General features: G+C 32.5%; 1 protein-coding gene across 1 annotated transcript in view; it reads right to left on the bottom strand.

The window, feature by feature from the left end:
* Positions 1 to 27,576, bottom strand: part of LOC118202750 (beta-scruin-like) — a 57,278-nt gene that overhangs the window by 20,142 nt on the left and 9,560 nt on the right. Inside the window, exons 3-5 of the mRNA XM_035374945.2 lie at positions 21,906 to 22,077; positions 20,892 to 21,011; positions 9,550 to 9,736 (exon numbers count right to left, since the gene is read on the bottom strand). Coding sequence (XP_035230836.2) covers positions 9,550 to 9,736; positions 20,892 to 21,011; positions 21,906 to 22,077 — 479 coding nt within the window. The remainder of the gene's footprint in view (positions 1 to 9,549; positions 9,737 to 20,891; positions 21,012 to 21,905; positions 22,078 to 27,576) is intronic.

Raw genomic sequence — 27,576 nt, 5'->3', positions numbered from 1 at the left:
GTCATCAAGTAACTGATATTTGGAGGGAGACAGTTTCATAGAACCTTCGGCAACTTGAATAGGGCTTTTGATTGGGATATGATGAGCGACTTACATTGTGAAAGTTTCGATACAAAACGTCCTATTCCGAAAATCCTTTCGAAATGTTTTCCTTATGATTCTTGAAATACCATCGGAGTTAGGGTTTATAACTGTTTCAGAGAAAATGCGTGACAACTAATATTCAGGTTTGTGGTGTGATATACAGAAACTGATCAGGATTATTACCTAGCCTGTTGGAGCCTGTTTGATTCTACGGAATTCCGAAGTTTACTCATATAAGTACTTTTTACCTCTTCCATGCAGTATTGATTACGTAAAACTAAGTATGAATATGTGAATATGGGTTACAAAGTTTAATTCCAAGGTTAGAGTGAAGTCGATTATTTGCAATATTATTTGGAAATTTACATGTTAATAGAAGGAAACCTCAAAACTGAATTATGAGTTTGTATGTATATGTGTTTATATGCCTGCTATGTTACGGCTTGAAGATTTCTGAATTATTTTATGACTTGAACCTCAGTTATTTATTTGAGGGTGTATTTAACTGTCAAATTGCTCATTTGGAAACAAAATTAAAGTTTGTAATTTATCAAATTGTGTACGTGAGTATTCAGAGCACCCAAGATGTTCTTGTATAAAACAATATTATTATTTACAGTAAAATATTTTTGCCATACATCTTAGAGCAGAGGAATTTTGATTTGGGATTATTCAGAATTACAAATGTATGTTTAAACTAAAGCACAACACGCGGGATTTGAAGTTTATATTTAAAAGAAAAAACTTTACAACACTCAGCCAGCCATTTCTATACGCCAGAACGTTTTTTCTAACATGGTACAGTAAAACTACCATTTAAATGTTTCAGTCGCTGCGCTTATGGTGAAGCTCTGAATAAGCGAAAATGCATTTTAACAAAGGAATGTGCATACTTTTAATAAAGTAATTCCAGCCTTCTTTATACTTTGATAAAGCGCAGCAAAATAAATGAAAACGTACCTGCTTCAAAAAGTACTGAATTTGGTTCTCATATTTCTGTTAATAGTGCAGATTTTTAATTATTTTTTAAAAGAATATTATTTTTTCCTTTATTTGGCAAGACACGGAAAGGACGGGATGTTCCGTGCAGGACGTTTTAAAGAAAAACCGGCTCGTATTTACTTCCTACATGGGGAAAGCCAAGAAAATCGGCGAATGTCCATGTAGCCAGGCTATTCGCTGGGACTCGAACTTTGTATCGAACTACCAAAATTCAGTGATTTTTTACAGTTTGGCAGCTGGTAGGCCAATAATGTGGTTTAATTTATATTTCGTTTATAAAAAAAATATTATTATAATATTTTTTTTATAAACGAAATCGAATGGATTCAGAATTCTCAATATTTTGATACTTTATGTTCGATGCATTCTAGAAATTAAAATCCATATAGTAGTATTATTTCATAGTGAAATAACAGTAATAAAACAGTACATGATTTGGCTTCAGATTGTGTGCAATAAACTTTGTGATTTCCCTCATCATTAATATAAAAACATTAAATCTTAGCACTTATTTTAGTGAAAACAAATAACTACACAAAACTTTTTTTATTTTAGATACTAAGCGTTCATTATAATCTCTTCAGATCAGATCTCTTCTTTTTCTGTTTCCCTCTCCAGGAGCATAGTTTAGAACACAGTCGGGGTACAACGTAGACCTGCAGCCCTTTTGGGTATTTAAGTAACTGAATAACTTAATCTAATTTAATCTAGACTGTATATTGTGTATTATAAAAAACATTGTAATAAAAAAGGCATTTTGGAAACATTAAGAATAAGAGCTTGGAAACTTCTGAGATCGAAAGAAGTAGATATTTTGGAGTTCAACTTTCAGATTAAACTTTGTACTATTTGCATTTTGGGTTAAGAAGCTAGAGAAATTCCGCACAATATTTTTAAAGAATAAATGTGTGTGTCTGTGATTATGGCAAAGCCTCGAGGGCTATCTGCCTAAGGGGAGGGATGCCTTCGTGGAGGACTTCGTGGAGGAACTGGCTCGTATACACGTTACACATGGGGAAAACCACGAAAACGCCCATGCAGCCAGCCCGTTCGCGGGACTCGAACCTCGGACCGAACTACCAGTGTTCAGCGACTTTACCGCTCGGCCGCTGGTGAGCCAAAGAATAAATGAGAACTGGATGGAGAATTGCGAAAATATTGATTTCGATTTCGAAGCAATCAATGAGAATGTATTTCTTTCTAAGTTCAATGAACTGTGTACAATTTATTCATAGCATATACAGTAACATTCCCGAATTTCTCAATTAACTTTCATTTCTGTACCAAGTACGATGACAGAGATTTCGTTTCTTTTAAGCTTAAAAAAATTCTGTCTGTCCATCCGCCCATCCATCCCTCCATCTATCCATCATTTTACCTGTCTATCTAACTATATCTATCTATCTATCTATATATTATTATTATTATTTTATAATAATTTTTTTTTTTTTTTTTTTTTTTAAAGTTTAATTCTTGACATTACTTGCTTGTTTCTCAAAAGACTTCATTAGTATTTTCCTTTTTGAACTTTAATTCTTAAATGTTAATTTCTAAGGGAACCACTTTATTGAAATTACTTTTGGTTTTGACTTTTACCCTTGCATGCATGAATGACGAAACACGAATTGAATGATTGGAGATTTAGGTTTGGAGGCAACTTCCCCTTGATAAGTCTGGCTCCTGCCTACTCAAGGGTCATTCACATATGCATTTTTTAAAAAAAAAATGTTTAATTTAATTTTAATTTATTAAATTAGTAAATTTATTTTCATGGATTGATTTTGCACTTGATTTGCTTATGCTTCTGAATTTAAATGATATTGTAGATTAGTTCGAGTATTAAATCTTTTATATGTTTGCACATTTTTTTAAAAATTACTTTGGCTTTTTTTCCTTTTTTTAGGATTTAAATTTGCTTTTTTACTTTTATACGTATCTGTTAAAAATTAAATTTAAATTTGTTTATATTTAATTAAATTTGTATTTAAATTTAATTTTTTAATTAAATTCAATTTATTCTTATGAAACAATATATATATATATATTGTAAGATTCCTGTCTTTTAATTTACAGCTACAGTCGAGGATCCTTAAGAACAGGTAAGCGAATAATCGCTTTAGTTCAGTAGACAGAGAACAGAATTCGAGAAGGGTTAAATACCCTTTATTATTCCAAATAAAATTCACAGAAGACTCCTTCTTGGAGTTTTACAATGAAGCCTCCACTCGGGCTTGAACTCAGGAAACTAAGAAATGAAACTTAACTAATCTTAACTAAAAATGTATAGCCGAAGCTATCACGATTCTAACAGAGTTGGCCCCTTAAAGCTAACTAACGGCGAAGCTATCAAGGGCCTAAAGTACGGCTGATCGTAAAAAAAACTTTAGAGAGAGTATAAACAAAAGGCTAACGCTCGCTGCTCAAAATATCTGGCTCTCTAACGAAGTCAGTAGAACTTCACAGTTAAATATTTCTCATTTGCATTGAATCGCTATTCTCAAAATACGTTCTGGCGGGAAGGTGTAAGCTGAAATTAAGGAAAGACAGGAAAGTAACTTTTAATTAAAAATTAACTGTTAGAAAAATTAAGGTGAACCTTACAATATATTAAATATACTTAAATCTACATAATATATATATATGTGTGTGTATATTATATAGATATTATATATATATATATATCATACTTAAATACTTAAAACTTGAACTTTTTGTTAACTTACATATTTGCGAGTGAATACTTACTATTCACGGAGGTCGGAAGATTTTAGAGTTAAACTTGACGTGTTACGTACGACACAAATACGTAGGCGTAGCGTCTACCTGAATTTATTATAAATTTAGTTTTCATTATAAAGAGAAATATGGCTTCTTATTGACTACTTAAGTTTAAAGAACTCTGCAAATTATTTCTTCAGTTTACCTTTTAGTTAGTTATATTCATCATTAAATCTTTTAGTGTTATATTCATCATAAAATTATCCTTATTGTTTTAGGAGAAAGTAAAATGTTTGCGTAGTGCAAGAGGCAATAATCCAATTAGTACTTCATCTTCACATTCATATCAGTCCAGGTTGTCGAAGGGGACAATATCAGGAAGTATTTAATATCCAGAACCAGTACTTTGGCCAAGCACATATGTGAAGAAGCAACCAAGCTGTAAGGTATAAATCAAATTTCAAACAGAGTTCGCTGCATATTAACATGGCCGCCGCACTTACTGTTACACAAGTGGACGATAAACGCAATATCACTTCCCCACAATTAGCAAGATTGATTACAGAACACAGTTCCTTTCGCGAATATTTCAATACATGCCACTTTCTATGACTGTGCTTAATGGGCCTTTTAGATAATGGCCATCCAGACCATTATTTAATAATCTGCTCACATATCAGAGAACGCGAGCTTAAAATCACTAGTGTAGAGTCATTAAGTTATTTTTGAAGGCAGGAAAAATAAAAAAATGAGCAATGCCCTTGCCGGGAATCGGACCACGGTCCTCTCGAACAAGCGTCGATTGTGCTGACTGCTACACTACGAAGGCAGGAAAAATAAAAAATGAGCAATGCCCTTGCCGGGAATCGAACGACGGTCCTCTCGAATACGCGTCGATTGTGCTGACGGCTACACTACGAAGTCATGTTAAGAAGGCGGGGGAAATAGCTTATAATAGCACATAAACCAACTATAAGTTTATGATAAAACATCATCTAGTGGCAAAGATCGCCAAGATTTTCAAGATTTTAACAAAACACGACGCCAGTCTATGCCTAATTATATAACTTTTTCCCTTTAATCACAAAAATAAAAACAGCGACTAAAGCACAACCTTTATTTTCACTGTAGCTTTCTTTTCTACTGTAGTTGCTGTTTCGAAATGTATATTTGTAAAATATTGTAAGGTTTGTAAAGTATTTGTTTTATGAAGCGTTACTTTTGATAGTGTATATTTAATGGGCTAAAGTGTATCTTCTGTAAATCCTTTTGAGTATTTTGCACATCCAAATTGTGTATTATGCAAGTGTGAGATGTATTGTGTGGGTGTGTAACTTCTGGGTTGTGGCTAAGGACACTAGTCTCCTTTTAATAAAGTGAATAATATCCTAGGCCTTAACAGCAACAATACCATGCAAGGTTATCGATATAATACAACCCACAATGTAGCTCTAAATACTAGGTATGCTCGAACGCGAAACAATGCAACTAAGCCTCTTGATGGAGTATGGAGTCTCTACCTTCAGTCAGCTGCCAGCTGTAAAATAAGGCAGTTCAAAAAATATGTATAGAGAAACTTACATCTGTGTCAACATAAGTGTAATATTCACTAGGAATGAAATAACGTACATTTTCATTTGAAATAACATTATAGTTTTCAAAGTCAAATAAAAACCTTAAAACTTCTTTCGAACTGGGAAAAAAAAAAAAAAAAAAAAAAAAAAAAAAAAACTTTGTAAAAAAAATAATTAAATCATTTATAATAATAGTGAGCCTTGACCTCATTTAAAACTCAATCTAATTCTTTTCAACTTTTTATGCATAAAAGATACTAAGAAAAGAAGCATTTTGCAGATCCCATAACAAATCAGTTACAATGGTTTCAATTAAATTATTAGCTGAAAAAATATCTCCAAAATAGCTTAAAAATAAGCATATATTAAAATTTGTATGTAATGCTCTTTTCAATTGATTATATTTTAACATATTCTTACACAAACATACATATCTAGACATTTACGTAAACTTTTTATTTAAATGTTAAAAGTCTTGATTTCCTTTACTTTCGGTCTTATATTTTCCCGACAGTTTAATAATATTATTTTAAGCTAGTTCCTGAAGTAAATTCAAATTTCCTTTTAAATTGCTTCGGAATTTTACAGGTATTTACACATTTTTAAAACGATTTCGGTAACAAATTTTAAAAAACGAATAATCTTGCAGCAGCTTTTTATTTGAAATATAAAATATCATCTGCTACTTTTAAATTCACTCTTCTTTCAAAATGTCGCATATAAACAGGTTATGGACTGAATGATATGTTTTTGAGCTTTCGGAATAGAAATATTCCTATTCCGTAATTCAAAAAAGTTGTGAAATGCATGGTATTAAAATTTCAAAGTGCAGTTTTTGTTATTCCGAACACCGTCAGTCATGACTTCTACATGGAACGAAGATTCCTGACAAACACGCGAAAGTACTGTTTTTGATGATTCTAAAGTTAAATCGTTAGTAATAAGAGAAACTTCTTCGACACACAAATCAATTTCATTTTTTATATACATCAACAATAAAAAACTTATGTGTACACCACATCACTTCTTTGTATGGAATCTTAAACTGTAGAGATATAAGGTTTTTTTTTTTTTTTTTTTTTTTTTTTTTTTGTAAGCAGGAGAGATGAAAAATGAGCAATGCCTTCGCCAGGACTCGAACGTCGGACCTCTCGAATACGCGCCGAGTGTTCTGCCCATTACATCACGAAGGTATGCTAAGTAGGCGGGAGAAATATTTTATAAAAGTATACGCATTTTTTCATGCATTTAATTTAAACTTATTAAATTGAATTAAATCTACTACCGCATAAACCACAATAAAATAAATGCACTCTTTAAAATTCACTATAGCGACACTCTGGCAGATTCACAGATTATTCGGCGCTGCTACCTAATGTGTATGCGCTACTTGTAAACATTCACCTCTGTCCGAGACAGAGTGGCGACAGTATTGGCTGCTACTTTTATTTCCTCAAATTTCATTACAGCTACATTTCTCATTCAATTAACTCAGTTCTCACTTCGCGGCAATGCAAAAATACATAAAACTCAAAATATCTTCATTAAAAATTGAAAGATATGAAAAAAACCAAAGACAGTTAAAAGAATAAAAAACATTTAATTAAAATTAGTTTCTACGTAAAAACAAGCAATTCGGGCAGCAAGTAAGAAGGCAGATTTTTCGGTGCACAAAACAAAAAGATTCGTTTTGGTCGCACTCAGCAACAAGAAGCTGAATGTGCAGGAAGACTTAATTAATTATTTTGTAAAGTGTTAAATGTAAACAAATATGGGAGCAATGGTAAAAAAATCTAGGCTTTGCCTCCCTAAAACAACTTTTAAATTGTTGATAAATCTACAGCTATTGCATGCAGATTAACTAAAGTCATAAAAACGTTAACCGGAAGATAAAAACAACATAATTCAATCATTTTAAAGCAAAAATGGAAAATTTACCAACATATAAGAATAAAAGAACTGAGCTGACTAAGCCGAGTAACAGAGTGGGTTTTTATTGCGTTTATTAGATTTAGGTTATTATTCATTGAGTTTATTAGTTTTTATTAGAGTGGATTTAATTTTAAAAGTATATAATATATGTATATTTGGTGGTCGTGTGTGCTTAATGCATGATATAATTAAAAAAAAATAAGAGTAGACAATCTCCTATAACAAAAGAATATATTAAGTACTAAATTACAATTTAAATTACATAGCAGACATCAACGCAGAGATCGGAACACAGTTCATACTACCGTCGCGTACAGTTGTTTTCCGAGAAGTCTGAGTGAGTAATGACGTCGCTTTGCTGCTCCGATTAAGAACTGGATTTTACACGTGGCGCCATCTCATGAATAGAAGTTGAAGTATCTGTCGGAACGCCACATATATTTATTTATTTATATAATTTTGGTGCGGCCGATTGTAACCAAAAAGGGAGCTTCACAACTACATGTTATAGCAGTCCTATATACAAAATTTCAATGTTCTGAGGCTAGTCGTTTTTGAGGTGTGCGAGATACATACATTCATACGTAAGTACGTATATACACCACGAAAGAAATGTCTTCTGAATCCACTTTAAATCAGTTTTATAATTCGTTTGGGGAAAAAAGTGTCCTTATTCTGTCCTTACGTATAGATGTCACGCAAAAACATCTTTAAATTGCATTCTATGGCGGTCAAAATGGATGTTTTCGTTGAAATATGAAACTCGGAATTTTTCGTGATTACAATACTTTCTTTTCTTTGTACAAGGAAGTAAAATTCAAAAAAGGAAGATTAACGATTTAAAAAAGCAAAGAAACATTAATGTTCATTATCTTTTGCCAAAGCATGTGGCTCAATGCAGAGCAACTTGCGGAACCCTGTATGAGTAATTTGATCTTAAAACAGTGCTTGTAATTGTCAGCAAATATTAGAGAAACTACCATTTCGTCTCTGAATTCGCTACATAAACGACATTTTGACGCATTTTGATGATAATAAAGATTTATCCCAGATTTTATCTATTACAAACTCGACTGATCCAACCATCCCATCACTTTTGAAATTGAATCTGGAATCTTTGAAATTGAACCTTCCCTTCCTTGATATTCTTATTATCGCAATCAATCTGATTCCATCTCTACTGTTTACCTAAACAATTTTCTGTCTGTTTAACCCGCCATGCCAAGTCATGTCACCAGGCTAAGCAAAAAATGGTTTCTTTTTACGATTATGTATTTTGAATTGTCAATGTTTATTCCCCAGAACCTTTGTTTGCGTTTTCTATTCTGTTTTAAGTTACAAATTTGGCATGCACAAAAACCATTATCATATTTTGCTCTAAGTAAATATGCTTTAATTATAGGTAAGCGAAACTAACCTCGAAACTTCGAAGTAGAACTGGAAAAAGTGTGTAGAGTGCTAAAGCAATTTTGTATTAAAGTACGTAATACTTATGTCATTGGAAATATTGCTATTGAAACATAGAGATAACTCGTTATTTATCTACTAGGGTCTGACTGATTTTAACCCTAGTTTTCAGTTATAATAGCATCAATTATATTAGCGCTGCAAATGTCCATAAAAATATTACTTGGACATATTAAAAATTAAATATATTTTAACATACATCATTTATGTCCTGTGTAATGTTTTTAAATGCATAGCAATTGTCTTTGTCTAAATTATTAAGAATTGCTATCTTTCTTTTAAATCTCTCTTTGTATAACAGCAGCCAAATTTCGGAAAAACTGCTAAAGGAGCTTAAAATACAAAGGCTCTCAAAAGTTTTTGCCACATGTACCCGAGCACCCCTTTCACAATACCCAGAAGATCATCCCCCTCCTTTCCAAAACTTGAAATATATGTATATATATATATATATATATATATACATTTATCTAAGATGATTTTTTAACATACTTTATAAATTAAACGACAAATAGCTTAGAAATCGTTGATAAATATCAAAATTTGAATGAAAGTTGTTTTTTACATTCATAAACTAAAATTAAATACTCAAGAGCTAAATAAAATAAATGAGAGCACTCCCCCTCTGAAACTTTGAAGGAGTTCCTGATTGCAAACATTATGTGTGAATTAGGAGCTGACAAAACTGGTAAAAGAATTTATAAGTGCAGAAATGGAACAGCTATAGAAAGACAGGGAAGAAAGATTTAATAAAAGAGTTGATGGCCCTTACCTACTGTTTTCATCTTTTCCTCCAATAGCTAGAAGGCCACTGCCGAAAGTAACGACGCTGTGCAGACACCGAGCATGATTCATGGGTTGCAGTGCTGTCCACTGTTCGGTCTCTAATTGGTATTTATAACATTCTTTGAGGGGCAGCATTTTTCCGGTTACTAATCTGTCCAAAGGATTATAACCACCTGAAGAGAAATGGCATTGTGACTCCAGTTCCAGGATACATTTTTTGAATTACAAATTATATTAGCTCTGTCCTTCAGTAACTAGTTGCGAAGTGCTTCACAATAATTTGTTAGTTAAATGCTCTTCTTTTTTAGGCAAATATGCGTTTTGAATATCGTTAGCAATTTGATGAGATTTTACAGCGAATTTTATTAAACAATTAAGATTTTGTGAATCTGTAATCTTCCTATCCTGATTTCGTTGATTCATTTTAATCGCTAGAACGTATAATTTAATTTACTCAAAAAAAAGAAGATATTTTAAACTAGCAAAAGCAATATATGCGTTAACCGTGGTTTATATTAATTCAGAAGTCAAACAACAAAAATTAGCGTTATATTTTCAAATTTTCACAGGACTAGTTTCCATGGTTTTACCGAACCACCATCGTCAGCTGCAAAAGCGCGAGATAGGATATAATGATCAGATAAGATAATAAATCTGGATAGAAAATAAGCTTCTTATCTTATCAGGGTCAATGTTCCTTCTTACCTTCTTCGGGAACATACAAGGACCTGACTCGGAACAGAGAGCTTACTAAAGCTATGTTCACTAATTGTGGTAAGTAGACAGGATACAGACGAAGGGTATACAAAACCCTTTATTTTTCTTTATATACAATAACTTCCGTACTTCGGAATACACCGACCCGCTACTCGGGGTCTAACGTAAAAGTATAAAAATAAAACTAAACTCTAATTTAACTTTAGAATAATAAACGTGGAAGATTGGCCTTATATTAACAGGAAGGCGTATGTAGTACAGATAACTGAGAACACTACAATACGTTTAAAAGTTATCAAGAGGATTAAAACTTCTGGCCTGGAAGGCAACAAGCAACTGCGTAACTTCTAAGGTAAGCGGCCTGCTTCGAACTCACTGCTTCCTCTCTCTCGCTTGGCAAAAGGCCACAACATAAATACTTGGCGTTCGCCAGACAAACTTTGCATAAAAACCTTAAAATTCTGGCCGGAAGTAGAAAATAAGAAGTGATAGTAAAGATTTAAAATAAAATAAACGTTAGTAAAACTTAAGATCCTTACAATCTTATTTGATCATTATATCCTATCTTGTTCATTTGCGCTTTTGCAGCTGACGATGGTGGTTCGGTAAAACCATCGAAACTAGTCCTGTGAAAATTTGAAAATATAATGCTGATTTTTTTTTTACTTCTGAATTAGTATTTGTTCGGCGTGTTATTGTGTCTTAATCATGGTTTATATACTAAGGGATGAGCAACCCAGATTGACGATTTAAGAATAACACGAGGAATGTTAAATTCAACTATGACTGTTTTCGTGTATTTTGTACTTTTCTGTTTATAGTAAATAAGCTTATTGAATATGATTAAATAAGGTGTAAGAGCGATCCTAAACAAGAGCCTGAGAAAACTTCTAGACAAAATAATCTTATTTGGTTGACAAGTCAAGCTCGTTAGTGCAACTTTAAGTTTCCTCCGAATGGTCTCAAAAAGGCCAGAAAATCTCTTTACATATGCAGTTATTTCATTGTAACATTAATACCACTTAATAGTTATTTGTCCAAAACATTCGTATGTGCATCACCATTATCCCTGCATTGTTTGATATGCCTGAATATCCTTCTCCTCATTCGCTTTAAGTTGTTGCTGTGTTACATGCTGGAAGGCTTCAAGCGTGCTTGCCAACAGATCATCATAGGCCACGTACCGACTCTTCCTGACGTATGATTAGATGCTCCCTCACAAGATGTTGCTTTGTGTTTTAAGGTCCGTACTTAGAGGCAACCAAGGATAAGGGGCTGGTGAATTTAGCAACCCACGTCCTATCCACCGGCCGGCGAATAATTCATTGACGTGTTAACAAATCGCTAAAGCGAAGTGGACAGAAACTGCAGAATTTGGGCATCTCTATTCGCCTCCTTTTGCAGTCAAATGACACTCACGTTGAGACTTATGTGATGAGCACTGTTGTGATATGAATGATCAGGATGGGTAGTTCAAATCTTAAAATATATTAATATCTTACACTGTTACACGTATTTAGTTCAGGTAAGGGGACTTTCTAGTCACCTTATATAACTTTGTAAATGTGATTTAACTAAGGGATGCTATAAATTGCTCGGAAAATCTTTAAACGTTTTCAGAAATTTATAAAAATCAAACATACATATTAAAGTAAATAAATGGGTTTGATCACTATACTTATTATAAACGCTACTGTGGATGTTGTGCCTCCACTTCTAACTGTGAACAATCTTAGAGACGTAAAATGAAGCAAATATTACATTTTACAATTTTCATTTAAACAATATTTTGATTCACTTTATTTGATTTTTGAAACGCTTTTAAAATTTTACGTTAAAAATTTCGGAGGTCATATTTCAACAGAAATTTCCATTTTGAGTGTTCCCGAACACATTCGGATGATTTTTTTGAATAACCTCTATATGTACATGCAGAACAAAAGATTCATATTTTCCAAAACGAATTGTTAACTAGATTTAGAATACATTCAAATGGGACTTCTTTCGTGGTGTGTATACGTAGGTATATATCTCGCATAACTCAGAAACTATTAGCCATAGAAAATTTACGGGACTGCTAGAATATCTAATTCTGTCGTTTTTTTTTTTTTTTTTTTCCTTTTTTTTAATTCGCAGTACTAAACGTACTTCCGTGCCTGGGTTAAAAGGCTTCATCTCTCCTTTATTTTCGCAATCGTTGGTCTTAGTCACATACTTCCAACTTCCAACTATAGAGGTGTTTTAATTGACGATATTGACCGGGATATTTAATTTCAGCATTTTCAGTTCTTGATAATCTTTTCAATTTGCTTTGAGGACTGATTAATTAAGTTAGAATGATTCCAGGAAACAGATTTAAATGAAGTGCAACAAAAATACAAAAGTCTTTAAGTGATGAAAATCGGAATTGTCATATTAAAAACAATTGAACAAATAACGAAATCTAACTTTTAATGGTCTCCCGTTTCCTATACTTGCATTTCAGAAATTTTTACTTGTTGCAAAAACGTAAAACTGCCAGAAGTTCGTCTCCCGTACGTCAAAAATTGTTCGGGATTTTTAATTTCAAAATTTCATTTTCACCTTTTCTTGACGAATAGATTAATTAAGTTAGACTAATTTCAGGTAACACGTTTAAGTGAAATATAGCAAAACTATGGCGAAAATATTCATGTTTTGGCAACGTTAAATTTAAAAGAAAATTAATTTTGAGCACCTGAATTTTAATGCGGTCCTCTGTTTCATTATATATATCTTATATATATCATATAGTCTGTATTCATATATATATCTCACTCTCATATTTCGGAAAGTTTTATACTTTTCATGAAAAAATAAAAACACAAGAAATTTGACACTCGGTGACAAAAAATTGACGAGGACTTTCATTTTGTCATTTTTCATTGCCTTGAGAGATCGGTTTATTAACTTAGAATAATTCAAGGAAATGTTTAAATGAAGTGCATAAAAATATATACATAATTTAATAGGCCGTACTAGGAAGTTATGTGGGTGGCCACATCAGACGTTTTTCACATAAATCATTATTGAACTATCCTTTGAATTTTAGTTATTTTATTTTCTTATTACATCATGTTATCTTACTCTGCATAACTGAATTAATTCTTCAATTTAAGTTTGCTTAATTGTAATTTTCGAGATTTGCTTGACGCAATTGCCACTACCAATCTCTCCCTGTCCCGAGTTCAGCAAACATGAGTTCCACAGTTTTTGTATCAAGCAAAAGTAGATTTGCCAAAATCACTTCCGCATACATACATATATTCAAATCTTCCTTCTTTAGACTTAGAGAGAAACGAAGAATTAAGTGTTGTAAAATAAATTTTAAATAATAATATTTATTATTTTGAAGGACTGGAATGGCATGCCAGAATCAAAGTAAACGTAATGCAGAAAGGTTCAGTGTTGAATTTATCTTTAAAATTTCAGTTATCAGAAAAAAGTAATGTTAGCAGAAAAAAGTTATGCCAATAAAAAACATCACTTATTATCAAATGTGTTAATTTCAGTGGAACAAAATGCTGACTTTGTAACTGAAGGTAACTTCTTTGAAACTTTGATGAAACTTTTTTAAATTGGTTACTTATTTTTATTTGATTAAAAGACATAATTATAAATGTCTGAGCATCCGTTTCGATTAAAAAATGTTAATTAAATTTTGTGATAAAGATGGAGTTTTTCTCATGCATGTTATAAATTTAAAGTAGTTCTTAAGGCATTGATGTAAGGGAGTTGATTTTTTCCCTTCCTTCAAAATTCTTTCAAAATATGTTTTATCAGCGTTTTCAGTAAAAAAATAAAATATCAACTAATTACGTTTCTGAATTTCTCTCTGCAGAATAAACCTTTCATTGATAAAAATAAGCATAGTTTTAAACTGCAAATCATGACAAAAGAAAGGAATATTTGAAATTATGTCACTTGAAATCATTTGTTCGACTCAAAAGATTTTCTGATTGAGTTTTTCTGAAAAGAAAATGAAAGAGATGTTTCAGCATAAATATTTCAACTAAAGCTTAGTTTCGAACAAAATCTCTATGGATTTTAAATTTCAAAACGTGCTCTTCCTTTTGCCTTTGTTAGGTCACGAATACACGTGTCTCTTATCTTAATCTTTAGAGAACATTCCATTACAAAATCAGGTATATAAAATGCTACATGCTTCAAAAGAAAATCTTTAACTAGATTTCGAAATGCAATTTAATTCAATCGCTTTTGATAACAAATGTTTTAAGATTTTTCTTTGCACGCTAAAAGGAGCTTTATAAAAGCACTTCTCTCGAATGAAAAGGGAAATCGAAACACATCAAGAATTAAAGTTGTATGAAGGCCATTTGATGTTAAGTGAAGGAAAAATAAATAAAGAAATAAAGAAAGTACTATATCTTTAAGAAAGAAAATTATTAGCATCAAATAAAGAATGCTGGAATACTAAGGATTTTGGAATATAAAGCACCGAAGAAGAAAACTGTAGTTTAATCTCATTTAAAGAATAAAACTATTTAAAAATAAAGATTGCTTTCTTTTTCAAGGAAACTATATTTTTAAAGGAATTCAAATTATTTCGCGGCATGTATAGTGAAGCTCTACATTAATACTCTAAGGCCTTAAAAAACAGAAATCATGTTACTTATCAAAAATACTCGTATGTTATCATAATTGCCGGAGGTGACATTCTATCTGTACCTATATTTCCAGAATCAGCGTTATGTCTTTTTAAGTCTTTTTCAAGAAGACTCTTTTAAGACTTCATCCCAAACTAGAGATAAATTCGCTAAAGTGAAAGGTTTTTAACACTGCACGCGAAAACACTCATTAGGTATTGAGCACCGTCATTTTAGTTCTCATTTACATACTAACAGTTCCAATAATTCATAAATAATTTTTTTTAAACAATATTTTTCCAAAGCATATCTATTATCCTATTATTAAAATAATTTTGCGTACTTTTCGTTGTGAATTTTAAACAGCAACCATATCAGCGCTCTGTAAAATATATTTACTCGAGTTGAAAAAGTACTTTAACTTCTAATGTGCTATGATTTATTTTTAAATTGTCACGTAGGGTGCTACTGAGGAAATTTAGTTGATTTCACTAATCCCCTTTTACTCTTCAAGTCTTTACTGCTCTTGTTATAATATTTCCGCCCCTTATCAGCTGTTTTAAAGCGCATTTACTCCTAAACTTTATGTATGAAAAATGCAATTTAATATTATTTTAATCTTGATTATAAACCAGCGACTTTATATAAGGCTAGTTGAAGCATTATTGCTAAGAATCGACAATATTCCAAGCAGCACAGATTGTAAAGGATGTTATGTTTCGTGTAAAAACTCTTGTAAAATCTCATGAATGATAAGCGTCTTAGTAGTGACATGTAACTTAACGCAAACGATTACATAAGAGGATTTTAAACGCCGACTCTTTTTAGGATAATTCAAAGACTAAAGATTGCCCAAATCCTTGCCCTGTATCACGAATGAGTTAACAGTGGCATCACGATATTTTCGGTTTACCGCTAATTACGGTGTGCGGCCATTTTGACAGTAATATACACTGGTCATCATTAATTAAGCAAAAATCACAAAACTGACTATTACTCAAAAATTTACATATAGAATGCATCCCAGACATGCTCGATAGGATTCAGATCCGGTGATTGAGCTGACCACTGTATGCACTGAATTATTTGCTGCTGAAGTATGGATCCACGATGCAAGACTTGTGCGGTCTAGAATTGTTGTCCTGCAGCAGGAAATTATCACCCATTACCTCGGCATAACGCACATAAGCATCAAGGATGTCATCTGTATAAGTCTGAGTATTCAATGTTGCACGTGGAAAGATATGGAGATCTGTGCATTCACCCAAAGAGATACCATCCCAGACATAGACATTGGCTCATCCACATGCATCTCTTTCACGGATGTTTGATGGATGATAATGGGTTCCAGGTTCTCTCCAAATAAAATAACTCCTACTATTGTTTTGTAGGATAAACTTGGATTCATTCGAGATAACAACCCTCCATTGATCAGCCGTCCAGTGAACATATTAATGCGCCCACCTCAACGTTTCCTTCTATGATGCGAGTTGAGCGAAACGCAAATGGCTGGTCGCCACACGTACAGACCTTCCTTGTACAGTCTTCTACGCACAGTTGAAGTTGACACCAACTTCTTGCTGGCTGCAGCAAGAGAGGATCTGAGTGTAGTTGGAGATGCGGTTCCATTCTTTCGTGAGCATAACAACAAATATCTATCATAGGTGCTCGTTGTAGTGGTTGGTCGTCCTTTGCCGAACCTCTTGGATGCCGAATACGTGGTTAGAAATTGTTTTACTAAAGGTCTATGAACAATAGTACTGACATTTAGCTATCTGGCCACTTCGGTCAGACTTTATCCTGCTTCCAGTCACCCATTAGCTCTCCATCGCAGTTCTTCGGGCAAATGATGCCTGGAGGTCATTGCTACGAATCGGTTACCCCACATTTCTGATTTCAGTACCATAGCTATATTTGTAGGATTCCTCTCAGATATGCAATTCTATGCTCCTCAAAAATGATGTATTTCGACTGCAGCGCCACTTAATTGGATACTGCAGTTTTAATCGACAATTCTCATTTGACATGATATTCAAATTTTATACGGACTAGCTTATTTTTAAACAGCTTAACGCCAGTTTTGGGATTTGCCCTTAATTTTTGGAAACCAGTGTAATTAATTATTGGAAGAGATATAGCGTTTACGGTTTTTTTAATAAAATATGATATAATTTAGATTATTAAGCTTCTTTTCGTTCTACAGTTAAAATTTTCAAAATATGGTTTTAATTTATTTTTCTTATTTAGAAAATTATATAATAGCAGTTTCTCTTTTGAAAAACGAAGAATTAGCATTAAAATCATACCCTACACAAAATATTTTTTTGCGATTGACTGTGCTAATGTAACTAACTCCTTTATTTCTTAATTAAAAGAAGTAAAAAAGTTGTCCTAAGCAGTATTTCTTCCACTCATATAAAAGGGCTCATTTAATCGATAAATGGCCATGCTCTCCAATATTTTATTCAATTGATCTAGTTTCTTTTTTCCCAAATAAAGATATCCATTTACAAAATATTTTATTTTTATATCAACTAAAAGTCAAATTTTGTGAAATTTACCTTTTTTTCGGGGGGGGGGCATTTATTGTATAAAGGAGCATTTTGCCTTAGTAGGAAAATGTTTCATCAATTGTAACATTTTCGTCTGTGTTGTGCCACAATAAATGGTCCTCAACAAAGGTATTCCATACCTTTGAAGGAGGAGCAAAAGAAAAAGTTTGAAATCTTCAAATCGATCTAATTATTTTCAACTCAGTTATTTTCAAGAATCTCTTAGTAGTTTAATTAGAGTTTAGAGAACGCCCAGGATTTGAATCATAAACTCAAAATAGAAAGTTCTTAGTAGCCAAGGCGCCACAAGACTAGCAAAAACATCTAACTCAATGAGTGAAAATTTCCAGGTTAGATTTCTTGGACTTGTGATATGGTTTTATCAGCTTCTCGTAAACATTTTGAAAAGGATGTCTTCTGAAGAGGTTGTGTGCATTTGCTGAAATAACTTCGTTTTTATACACTATACAATCAGTTGTTATTTTTCCCCTTTTAACTGAACTTCATTATTTTGAAACATTTAATTTGTCTTTGTTTTCTTATTGTACTATGGTTTATTCCACGAAGAACTTAATATTCAGACAAGAAACATGAAACCCGATTGGCCCACTATCATTTCGGGAAGGGGCAGTTTCACTTCTATTCTAACCACCTGTCGAATGTCATCTGGCATGAAAATAAATCGAAAACCCAAACAAATGACGTCAAAACATTTCTATAGCAATCCGAATTAACCTTTCACTAAATATGAAAGAAGAAGCAATAATTCTAGGTGATACATATAAAAAATATATTTGAATTATGTCAAATAAATTATTCTATCATCTTGGCATATATTTAGAAAAAGTTAAAATATATTTAAAAAGATTGAACGTAATATGAACAATCTAATTTCCTTTACGGTAAAAATGGCCATTTCCGTAATTGTAGCGTTAAAAATCATCTTAACATATCCGTTACTTTGCCATTGTTTAATAGGTTTTTGGGTTTGGAACCTATAAAGTTGTGTTTAACTAAACAGATGGTAAAATATAATTCAAATGTATGAGCAAAAATTTTGCAATAAGCATACAATGATGTATAAAGCCGAATTAAGTAAGCCCCGACAACAATAATAAAAAACAAACAGTTTAAGGACAGTGAAACTGAAGAAAATATCCTCAAGAAACAAAAGGAAATTAAAGTGAACAGAGAATTTTATAGCATGAAGCACATAAAAAGCTAAAATATATGAAAAGGGAGAATGCTTGTTGAGTAACTACGGCTGATGTACAGTGAAAATCATCATTATTTACATGTAAGCGTTAAACTAATTTAAACCAATTGGTAAAACCTGTATCAAATAAATTGAAAAAATTGTTAAAATTTTGAATTTATTTAACCAATGTTCAAAATTTTTGATAAGGTAGATGCTTTCCAGTTAAAAGTTAAAACTGTAAAAAAGCTGAAACGAAGGCTTTTAAGAGACTGTCATTCCAGTGAATAATGACGAACCCTTAAATAGATGCTAAAATCTCTAAAAATATGTGCGTAATCTTCTTTTAAAATGTGGCTGTGTGTCAACCGAGTGTGATTTATTCTTAAATCTGTCAAAAAAAAATCCCTATTTCTGTTTGTAATGATCTCTGAAATTTTTTCACTTTGAATGCGGGTGCTTTCCAATTAAAATAAAGTTAAAACTGCCAAATTGGTTAAACTAAGACTTTTAAGAGTCTGTCATTCCAATAAATAATGACGCATACTCAAAGAAATGCTACAATTTCTAAAACTTAATGTGCGTCCTCTCCTTCTAAAAGTTGTTGGCTGTCAACCGAGTATGATTAACCTGTCAAAAGAACTTCCTCTTTTCGTTTTGGAATAATTTTCCAGATTTCTCATTTTCGATTTCACAATCCTGCATATCCTAGAATGCCTCTCATTTATTGAGCATTTTATTACGAATATTCGAGCTCATAGCTGGCAATGGAATTGGTCTACAGGATACATAAACTGCAGATTTTGCCGTTATGTCTGCCAATTTGTTACCCTATATACAACAGATCTAGTATTCAGCAAAAGGATATGGTATCCTCTAGCCTTAAACCTTCATATAAATTCAGTAATTCAATTCCTAAAGGACTGAAAACATCAGAACACTCAACGAATGAAATCTGGACATTATAAATGTTTTCCTGTGTTGCCCAGAAGTAAACGAAAGAACAAGTCTTACAGCCAAAATTTCAAACACTTCATTCATAGGAGAGCCTCAAACCTTTCACGAAACTTTTATATATGAAAGCAGATGCCAGCCTCGACAGATGGCCTCGACAGTGTGATGTAATCTGTTTATGTTGGCTTATGGATATGGTACTCCTATATGTGGACACAGAAATGTTGTTTATGCAAACGATCACTGGTGTTCTACTTGCTCAGTTTGCTGAAAATTTTCAGAGGGTGAATATGAGCAACTTTCTCTACGGGCATAATTTCTCCCTTTGGTATTTGGGTTTCAGGCTATGTTATAATACCAGATATCAAACTCCCTAAATGGGCAAAGACATGATGTTTTCGTCATCCAGCACAAGCATCCAAACAGAATAGTTGGACTGTCATCAAGTACTATTTAAATTATCTTTAAATAGTATTTGATGACAGCCCAACTATACAGCATACTATTTAAATTATATTTAAATAGTTCCATTGAGTGGATTAGTGGCCCATTTAATAACTTTGTTCAGAGCGATCTGCAGTCGTTTCCCTATATATCATTCCTTGATGTCTCGTTCCTTAGCATCGTATCTGCAGATCATCTACATACGAAATTCCATGCATGGATGGCAGAAGCTTTTTGAAGACTGCATTTACTTTGAAACTAAACAATGTCACGCTCAATACACAACTTGTTCTTGACACACGTTCTTATTGAAAGATGTACTTCGACAGCAAGTAGCCTGTTTTAACGTAAAATGAGGTACTTTTCAATATATTATGGATGAAGATTGGGAAGTTTCTACTCAAGCCACAAAAACACAAATCTCATAGAAGCTGATAGGTCCTAGTCTAGTCACCTGCCTTTTTCATTTCACAAAATACCCATATCAAGTAGTTTTCCTTATTGAATACATTCCGCACCGCTATCTCCAACAGCTGTGTATTGCCTGCAATAGACTTACCTTTACGGACAGCGCACTTTAGCAAAGAGATAAATGGCCGCTTTCGTCAAGTAATGGGCAAATTATACAAAAGTAAGATTTTATTAGATTTATTACTTATAGATTGATTTGATTGCATTATTTGAAAATGCGGAACAATCAAAAATGGTTTCAAACTTTCCATTATACTATAATAATGATAATAACGAATTATTATTATTTCATTTTATCTTCTAGAAATTGTTGTACGATTTCAATATATTAGGGAAAAAGTAAATCAAACGTAATAAAAATATTGCGTACCTATAAAGTATAAGAATTCCTTTATTGAAGCCATTTTTACATCATGCATGGGTTGTGGGCACTGAGAAAGAGCGTGCCATTCCTTATCTTTTACGTCAAAAATGAAAATTCTGTTTTGACCTGTTAGAAAATATAGAATTTGTATTATTATTTCACTTTCCAATAACACAGTCGAAGCAAACAGAATGATTCACGTTTTAATAATAATAAATGAGTTAGACAACATATACAAAGATCCATCACCATCAGTTTTAATCTTTGTAAAATTTAGATCTACCTATCTACATAATCGTAACATTTATTAAATTATTTTGAGACAGAAATTCAATTTAAATATTAGCAAATTCAATGGTGAATTTCCTACTCAGAGAATGGAAGATACAAGCCAGCATACATGCTGCAGAATAATTTATTGCCTTCATATGTAGGAAATGAAGAGAGTCATTGAACATTTATTCAAAGACAATGCTTAAATTCGCAAACATAACCATAATGTGTTTTCGTAAATGGAGTACATGTTTTTAAATTATTCAAACAGCTGACAGAAGACTTTTGGAAAACTCTGAGCACGCCTTGTCAGATCTATTTGTGCAAATAACAAACATTGCATAGGTATCGGTGAATATAAAGATAGTTTGATGCAAGTATGGAGGACAGATAATATGCAAGAACAGTAAATACGTATCGTGTCCTCGTACTGTTTCTCTTGAACAAAACAGTTTTCGATGGACTGCGTTTCTATTTTACACATTACATAAAAAGAATAAATTGTGTAAATAAGAAAGTGAGGTCTTTTAAAACTTTCGCAAAAGGCATTGATGAGGGAGCTATTTTCCAGAATACAACTTATACATATTTTTTTCTAAATTCGCTAATTTTGATCTCTTTCTGATTTTTTAATTTTGTGTCTTTGTTTCTTTTTGAAATGCAAAGCATACAAATATTTTTTTTTCAATTAACAGAGAAAAATAGTGTGCATTTGTCCTTGTCGTCTAGGGCAGATAAAAAGCTGACCTTTCTCTAATTTGGCTGAGTTGAATGCCCCCAGAAGATAGATGACTTCGGATCGGCTGCTTGCTTTCTCGTAACTCCAGAGGGCTTTAATCGATCGGGTGGAAATTGTTGGTTTTAATGCATTTATACTGCCTGTTTGGATAATAGAAGTTTTGCTCCCTTCTTCACCTTTCTGAAGAACAGATATATCATAGAAATTAATTTTAAGCAGCAAATATTTATATAATAGAATAAAACATTAAAATGATAGCATATCAACAAATCATCTGTAAATACAATATTAGCTCTAAAATAACGTAAACAAAAAACATCAGATAATTTCTAAGCATTCTTTTCATTAGTCAAAAAACTTGCAGATGCTAAAAAACAGCACTTTATTTTAAATTCTGAATTTTTTGTTTTGTTTTTGTTTTCTGTACGTGTGTGTGTTTCTATAATAGAAAAGGATGATAAACATGCTTTAAGTAAAGTATAGTACAATAATGAGTAGAAATAATAATGCATTCTAGTTTTGGGCACGTTTGGTTCTGTGAGCTAACTGAGAAGATAATTTATTGTTTACTCCTTTCTTCAATAGGGATTTAAGGACTTACATTGGTGCTTACGGAATAGAAACTATCAGTAATAACTTCACTTGTATCTTTACCTACAAATATCTGTGATCCGTCATTGTATAAATCAAGTAGAGTTGATATTTATGTAAGTGTATGTACATCTATATATGTGTAATACATATACTATAACAAATAAAAGACAAAAATATATATCTTCTTTTCCAAACTACGAAACATCACAAAGTTTATCTGGCAATTTTACCAAAAAAAGGTGTATCTTGCAGGTACATTGAAATAAATTACAAGACACAGGAAATAAATTACAAAATATTATTGTTTGAAATTCGGGATAATTCGGGATAGTAATATATGCAGTGACTCAAAAAAGTACTGGAACATAAGAAACTTTCAACCATTTCCTGATAAAAATTCAGCCGTTATTTTAAAACAAAGTATTTTTTGGATCTAAATACCATGCTAAAAGTATTACGAGGAACCATATTAAGTAAGCCTATTAAATAAATGAAATATTTTAAATACCTTGCATTTAACTATGAATGAATGTTAAAATGTGCTATAAATGTTACAAAAGAGCCAGTTCTGACAGACGTTTCTAGTAAAACACCTAGTTTAGTTTGTTTTATATGGTTATGGCAAAGCACCTTAGGGTTATCTGCCTAAGAGAAGGTATTCTTTCATGGAGAACTTTAAGAGTTTGGTTTGGTTTATTTAATTATGGCAAAGCACACTAGGGCTATCTGCCTAAGGGGAGGGATGCCTTCGTGGAGGACTTTCTAAAGGAACTGGCTTGTATACACGTTACACATGGGGAAATCCACGAAACGCCCATGCAGCCAGCCCGTTCGCGGGAGTCGAACCTCGAACCGAACTACCAGTGTTCAGCGACTTTACCGCTCGGCCGCTGGTGAGCAGAAAACTGGCTCATATACATATAGGAAAAATCACGAAAATGCTTATTCAACGGGCCCGATCGCCGAGATTCGGTCGCCAGATTGAATTATGAGTATCTAGCGACTTTACTTTACCTCTCTGCCGATGTAAACATCTGGAAGACGACTCTTAGACGAAGAAAAGTTAAAGTTTGAATTTAATGTTTAGTAAATACTTTTTTGACATGAGACAAAAAAAATTAAGAGTCCTTTTCATAGAAGCAAACTTGCATCTTTTCATTGGAATCCTGAGAAGAAAATAGCTGAACTACTAAATTTAAAATAAAATATTATGTTCAATTTAATTCTGAAATACTGTTAAACACATTTGTTTGGAAACAAACTATGAGCAAGAGCAAGGCATCCAAGAAGATTGAATGCACGCAAAGAAAAATGGTCCTCGTAAGCATGATATAAAAATTTAAAACCAGTGTAGGCAGCTTAGCTTTAAATGCCCAACAAATGTTTAGCATTAATAATGCAAAAATAGTTGAAAATACCTTGAGAAAATGTAATTTTTCTGGCCTTATAACTAGAAAAATCTCAGTAACGAAAATCGACCAAGAGAATTATAATTTACTGAAACCTGTAATAAAAAACCTCAGAATCTTTTAGAACCGGCTTTATTTGCAGGTAAAAGTAAATTTAATATTTTGAGTATGATTCAAAGCAATTATTGTGGCCAAACCCTAGCACTGAACTTCAAATAATAACCCTTAATTCTTCAGTAAAACATGGTGGAGGCGGCCATATGATCTTGTTGTTGTTGTTGCTGCTTATGCTCAATTTTCCGACGTCGTCAGCCTGGGCCTACGAAATTCTTTGTGGCAAGGAGCGCTAGATTACGCCTGTCATTGGCAACCTAGGGCACTTAACAGGTGACTGCGAAATTTGGCTCAGTTCTTCCCCCAGTTTTGATGGGAAGCGCCCCGTGGGGACGGCTCCGAGGGTCTCCCATCTCTCTTCCCTTCCACCAAACCCTACGATAGGACTCATGGAGGTAGGAAGATGATAGGACTTTCGACTAGCCACATATTTAGTGTATCGACCTGCTGCGTCGACACTATGCAATTACAAACACCCATGACTTCTCCTGTATTCAAGCCCGGACTCTTCGACGCGGCAGTCAGCGACGCTAACGTATACCGGGTGGGCGGCCCATATGATCTTGGACTATATGAGTGCTTGCGGTTTTAAATTCCACATTTTAATTTTGGCAAAAGTGATAATTTTATGTATTTGAATATTTTAAAATAAAGTTTGAAATATAGCCTACAAAACATTGGCATATTATCGCATTAAAACTTTATCAAGTCGATGATCTGAAGCATAATGCTCATATTTGTGGATTTGTGTACCTATCCCCATGTAATCAAAACTCTTGTGTTAAATCCAGATTTCTGTCCTATTGAGTATATTTGGAGTTATTTGCAGGTCAAAATTAATAAAAAGGATTTTCCATTATAAATGCACTTCGAGGAAAAACTCATCATATAAAGGAGAGAAACAGAAACTGATCTCAATCAAAATCTTATGAAATCCAAGGCTCAAGTAATTCATGAAAAGGAAAGGTGGCCCAAAACATTATTAGAACAATTACAATCAACATATTTGTGTGCTCTTGTAAATGTTTTAGCATTGCATTATTGTTTGCACACGAAAACTGTAGAATTTAATATGTGTTTAGCGTTTTTTAAAAAATGCCGCCCAGATAGTACAGTGATTAGGTGGAGACTGACTGCGATACCCAAGGGCTCGGGTTCGAATTCCGGAGAAGTCATGGATGTAAAATTGTCTGTCTCTTAAATAAGAAGGGAACGGTGTGCACCTATTAAATGCCTCCACAATAAAATGACCACCATTTCTGGCCTTAGGCACCAATGTATTTATTATCATCTACTTCACCAATCTATTTATTTTTAAGTATTTCTGGCACCTATTCTGGTCATTTCTAGTCTTTCGCAAGTGCCCGCCATTGGAGGAAAATAAATTAAATTCATTTTAAGATTTTTAAAAATTTTGTTCAGATTTTAAGATATAACCCTTAATAAAAGTATTTCTTTTAAATTAAATATTTAATTATTCTTTCAAACATGTCTGAAACCTTGTTTTTCCATAATATTTTTTGACTCATTGTAAATAACCTAATGTTGACTTAAAAATTGAACGCGCACAAAAAAGGATACGTACCGGTGTTAACATATTTAAATATACAAAAAAAGCAAACGAAATAAAATGAAATAAATTCAGAAAAGGCGGCCACATTAAATACAAAGTACTTTAAGTACTATTTATGCGTAACAATCTGAAGGGAAAATACTTTGCATTTCAGGGCATATTTGCAACGTAAAATATACATAGTCCTGCACATAAAAGGTCACTTATTTTATTATTTGTAATTAGCTACATAAAACTACTTCTGTTATCAATATATTAATGGATTTCAAGTATAAAATCTTCTAACGAATTAAGATCTTTACAAATGTTTAAAATGCAATTTAAACTCGACATGAAATTCAAGGTTTTTAATGAAACTGTACTGGTTACTTTAAAAATGGCAATCATATTTTAATGTTCCCACTCTCGTAGTTTGCTCTTACAATATCTTATTCAAATCAGATCATATAAAAAGCATCTTTAATTGTAAGACAAAGGGAATTAAATTAAATCACAAACTGATCACAAGCTCAGTCATATTTGGCGTTATTCTATGATTAACTCTAGTTTCAATTAACTATGGCTTCCTGCGAAGCAACGTACGTGATTAACTCTACTGTTGTGACAATCATCTTCATTACAGCTCTTCACAGCACAAGTAGTGTGCATATTTAAACAACGTCCAAATGTTTATTTCCATCGCAATTTTGTTGTAATGTACGCTGCTATTTTTAAAACTAACTAGAATGTTTCGCATTATGTTCATAGAATGCGTATTCTATTAATTGCGGCTCATACGATTCGGGCGATGAACAGTGAGTCTTTTGTTAACAAAAGGGCACTATTTTCTTCCTGGTTATTAACATTCTTTTACCGCTTAAGCAGAGCCTTCGTACTCTCTTGTGACCAAATTGAAAAGATGAATATAGCCCATCTGTTTGCATAAAAATAATTTCTAATGTGAGGTTATATAAACGTAAGGAAGAGTAAGTTCTCTTAGGGCAGTAAACCGATGATTAAAAATGATTTCCTTTTTCTTCTTCCTTGGTCCTGTTTATTTAAAGGTTTAACGTTAATCATTAGAAAAGAAGTTTAAAAGACAACGTTTATGGACCTTATATGCTTTAGAAATATCAAATACACTACCGAAGACAACCGCAGTACATTCAAAGAATGCATATTTTAAAACAAAATTTAAGTTAAGATCTCTTTGAAATCTAAAAATTTTAAGACCCATTTAACAGATCACATAATTACAATCAACTTCTATCCGCTGACACGGAATAACACGCAAGTGGGCATGGATAATATGAAAACATCTGAATGCGCTATAACATTGTTATTACTGCTCCTAGTACTATAACAGAGCTTGGTCTTTAAAAGTTTTACATGAATGACATAACATGAACTATACAGTTTATTGGTTAAGAAACATTAGTTTCTAGCTCTTAAATCGTCTGCTACATTCTTTTCTAATACTCACGCTGACATCCTTCCATACAATACTATAAACATTATGCTTCTTTTAAATCTGAATTCATTTATTCAACCATAGAGTCTAGAATCTAAACTTATAATTTCACTCCTACACTAAGACTTATCTTGTTATTTACTTTCATTTTATTTTTCTCTTTTTATTCATCTTCTAGGTTTCTTTTGAACTATTCATCTCGAACGGGAAGGACTGATAAAATTCTACAGCATTCATCAATCTTATATTTCTCCACCCATATTTCAGTATTTTCTTTATTCAAAGTTTTTATTTATTTTTTTTTTTAATTTTTTTTTCTTTTTTGAATTCATACATTCTTTTTTTGAATACATTACGGATTATAAAAAAGAGGAGCAAAACTGTGATCACATCATTGGTTATGGCTTCTCTATTTACGAAATAGGAGATCAGATTCTCCGGTTAATATCCTGTGTTAAGTTTTAAACTTCATTCCAAGTCTTAAAAATTAGATTGATTGCATCAAATACCCTGAGATTTTTCAAACTTTCACAAGTTTA

This window comes from Stegodyphus dumicola, chromosome 2 (assembly GCF_044657685.1).
Source record: "Stegodyphus dumicola isolate Sdum_Otavi_A_Nest chromosome 2, ASM4465768v1".
NCBI classification, from domain to species: Eukaryota; Metazoa; Arthropoda; class Arachnida; order Araneae; family Eresidae; genus Stegodyphus; species Stegodyphus dumicola.
The sequence above is the reverse complement of the archived record's forward strand: the minus strand, read 5'-3'. Positions and strand labels throughout refer to the sequence as shown.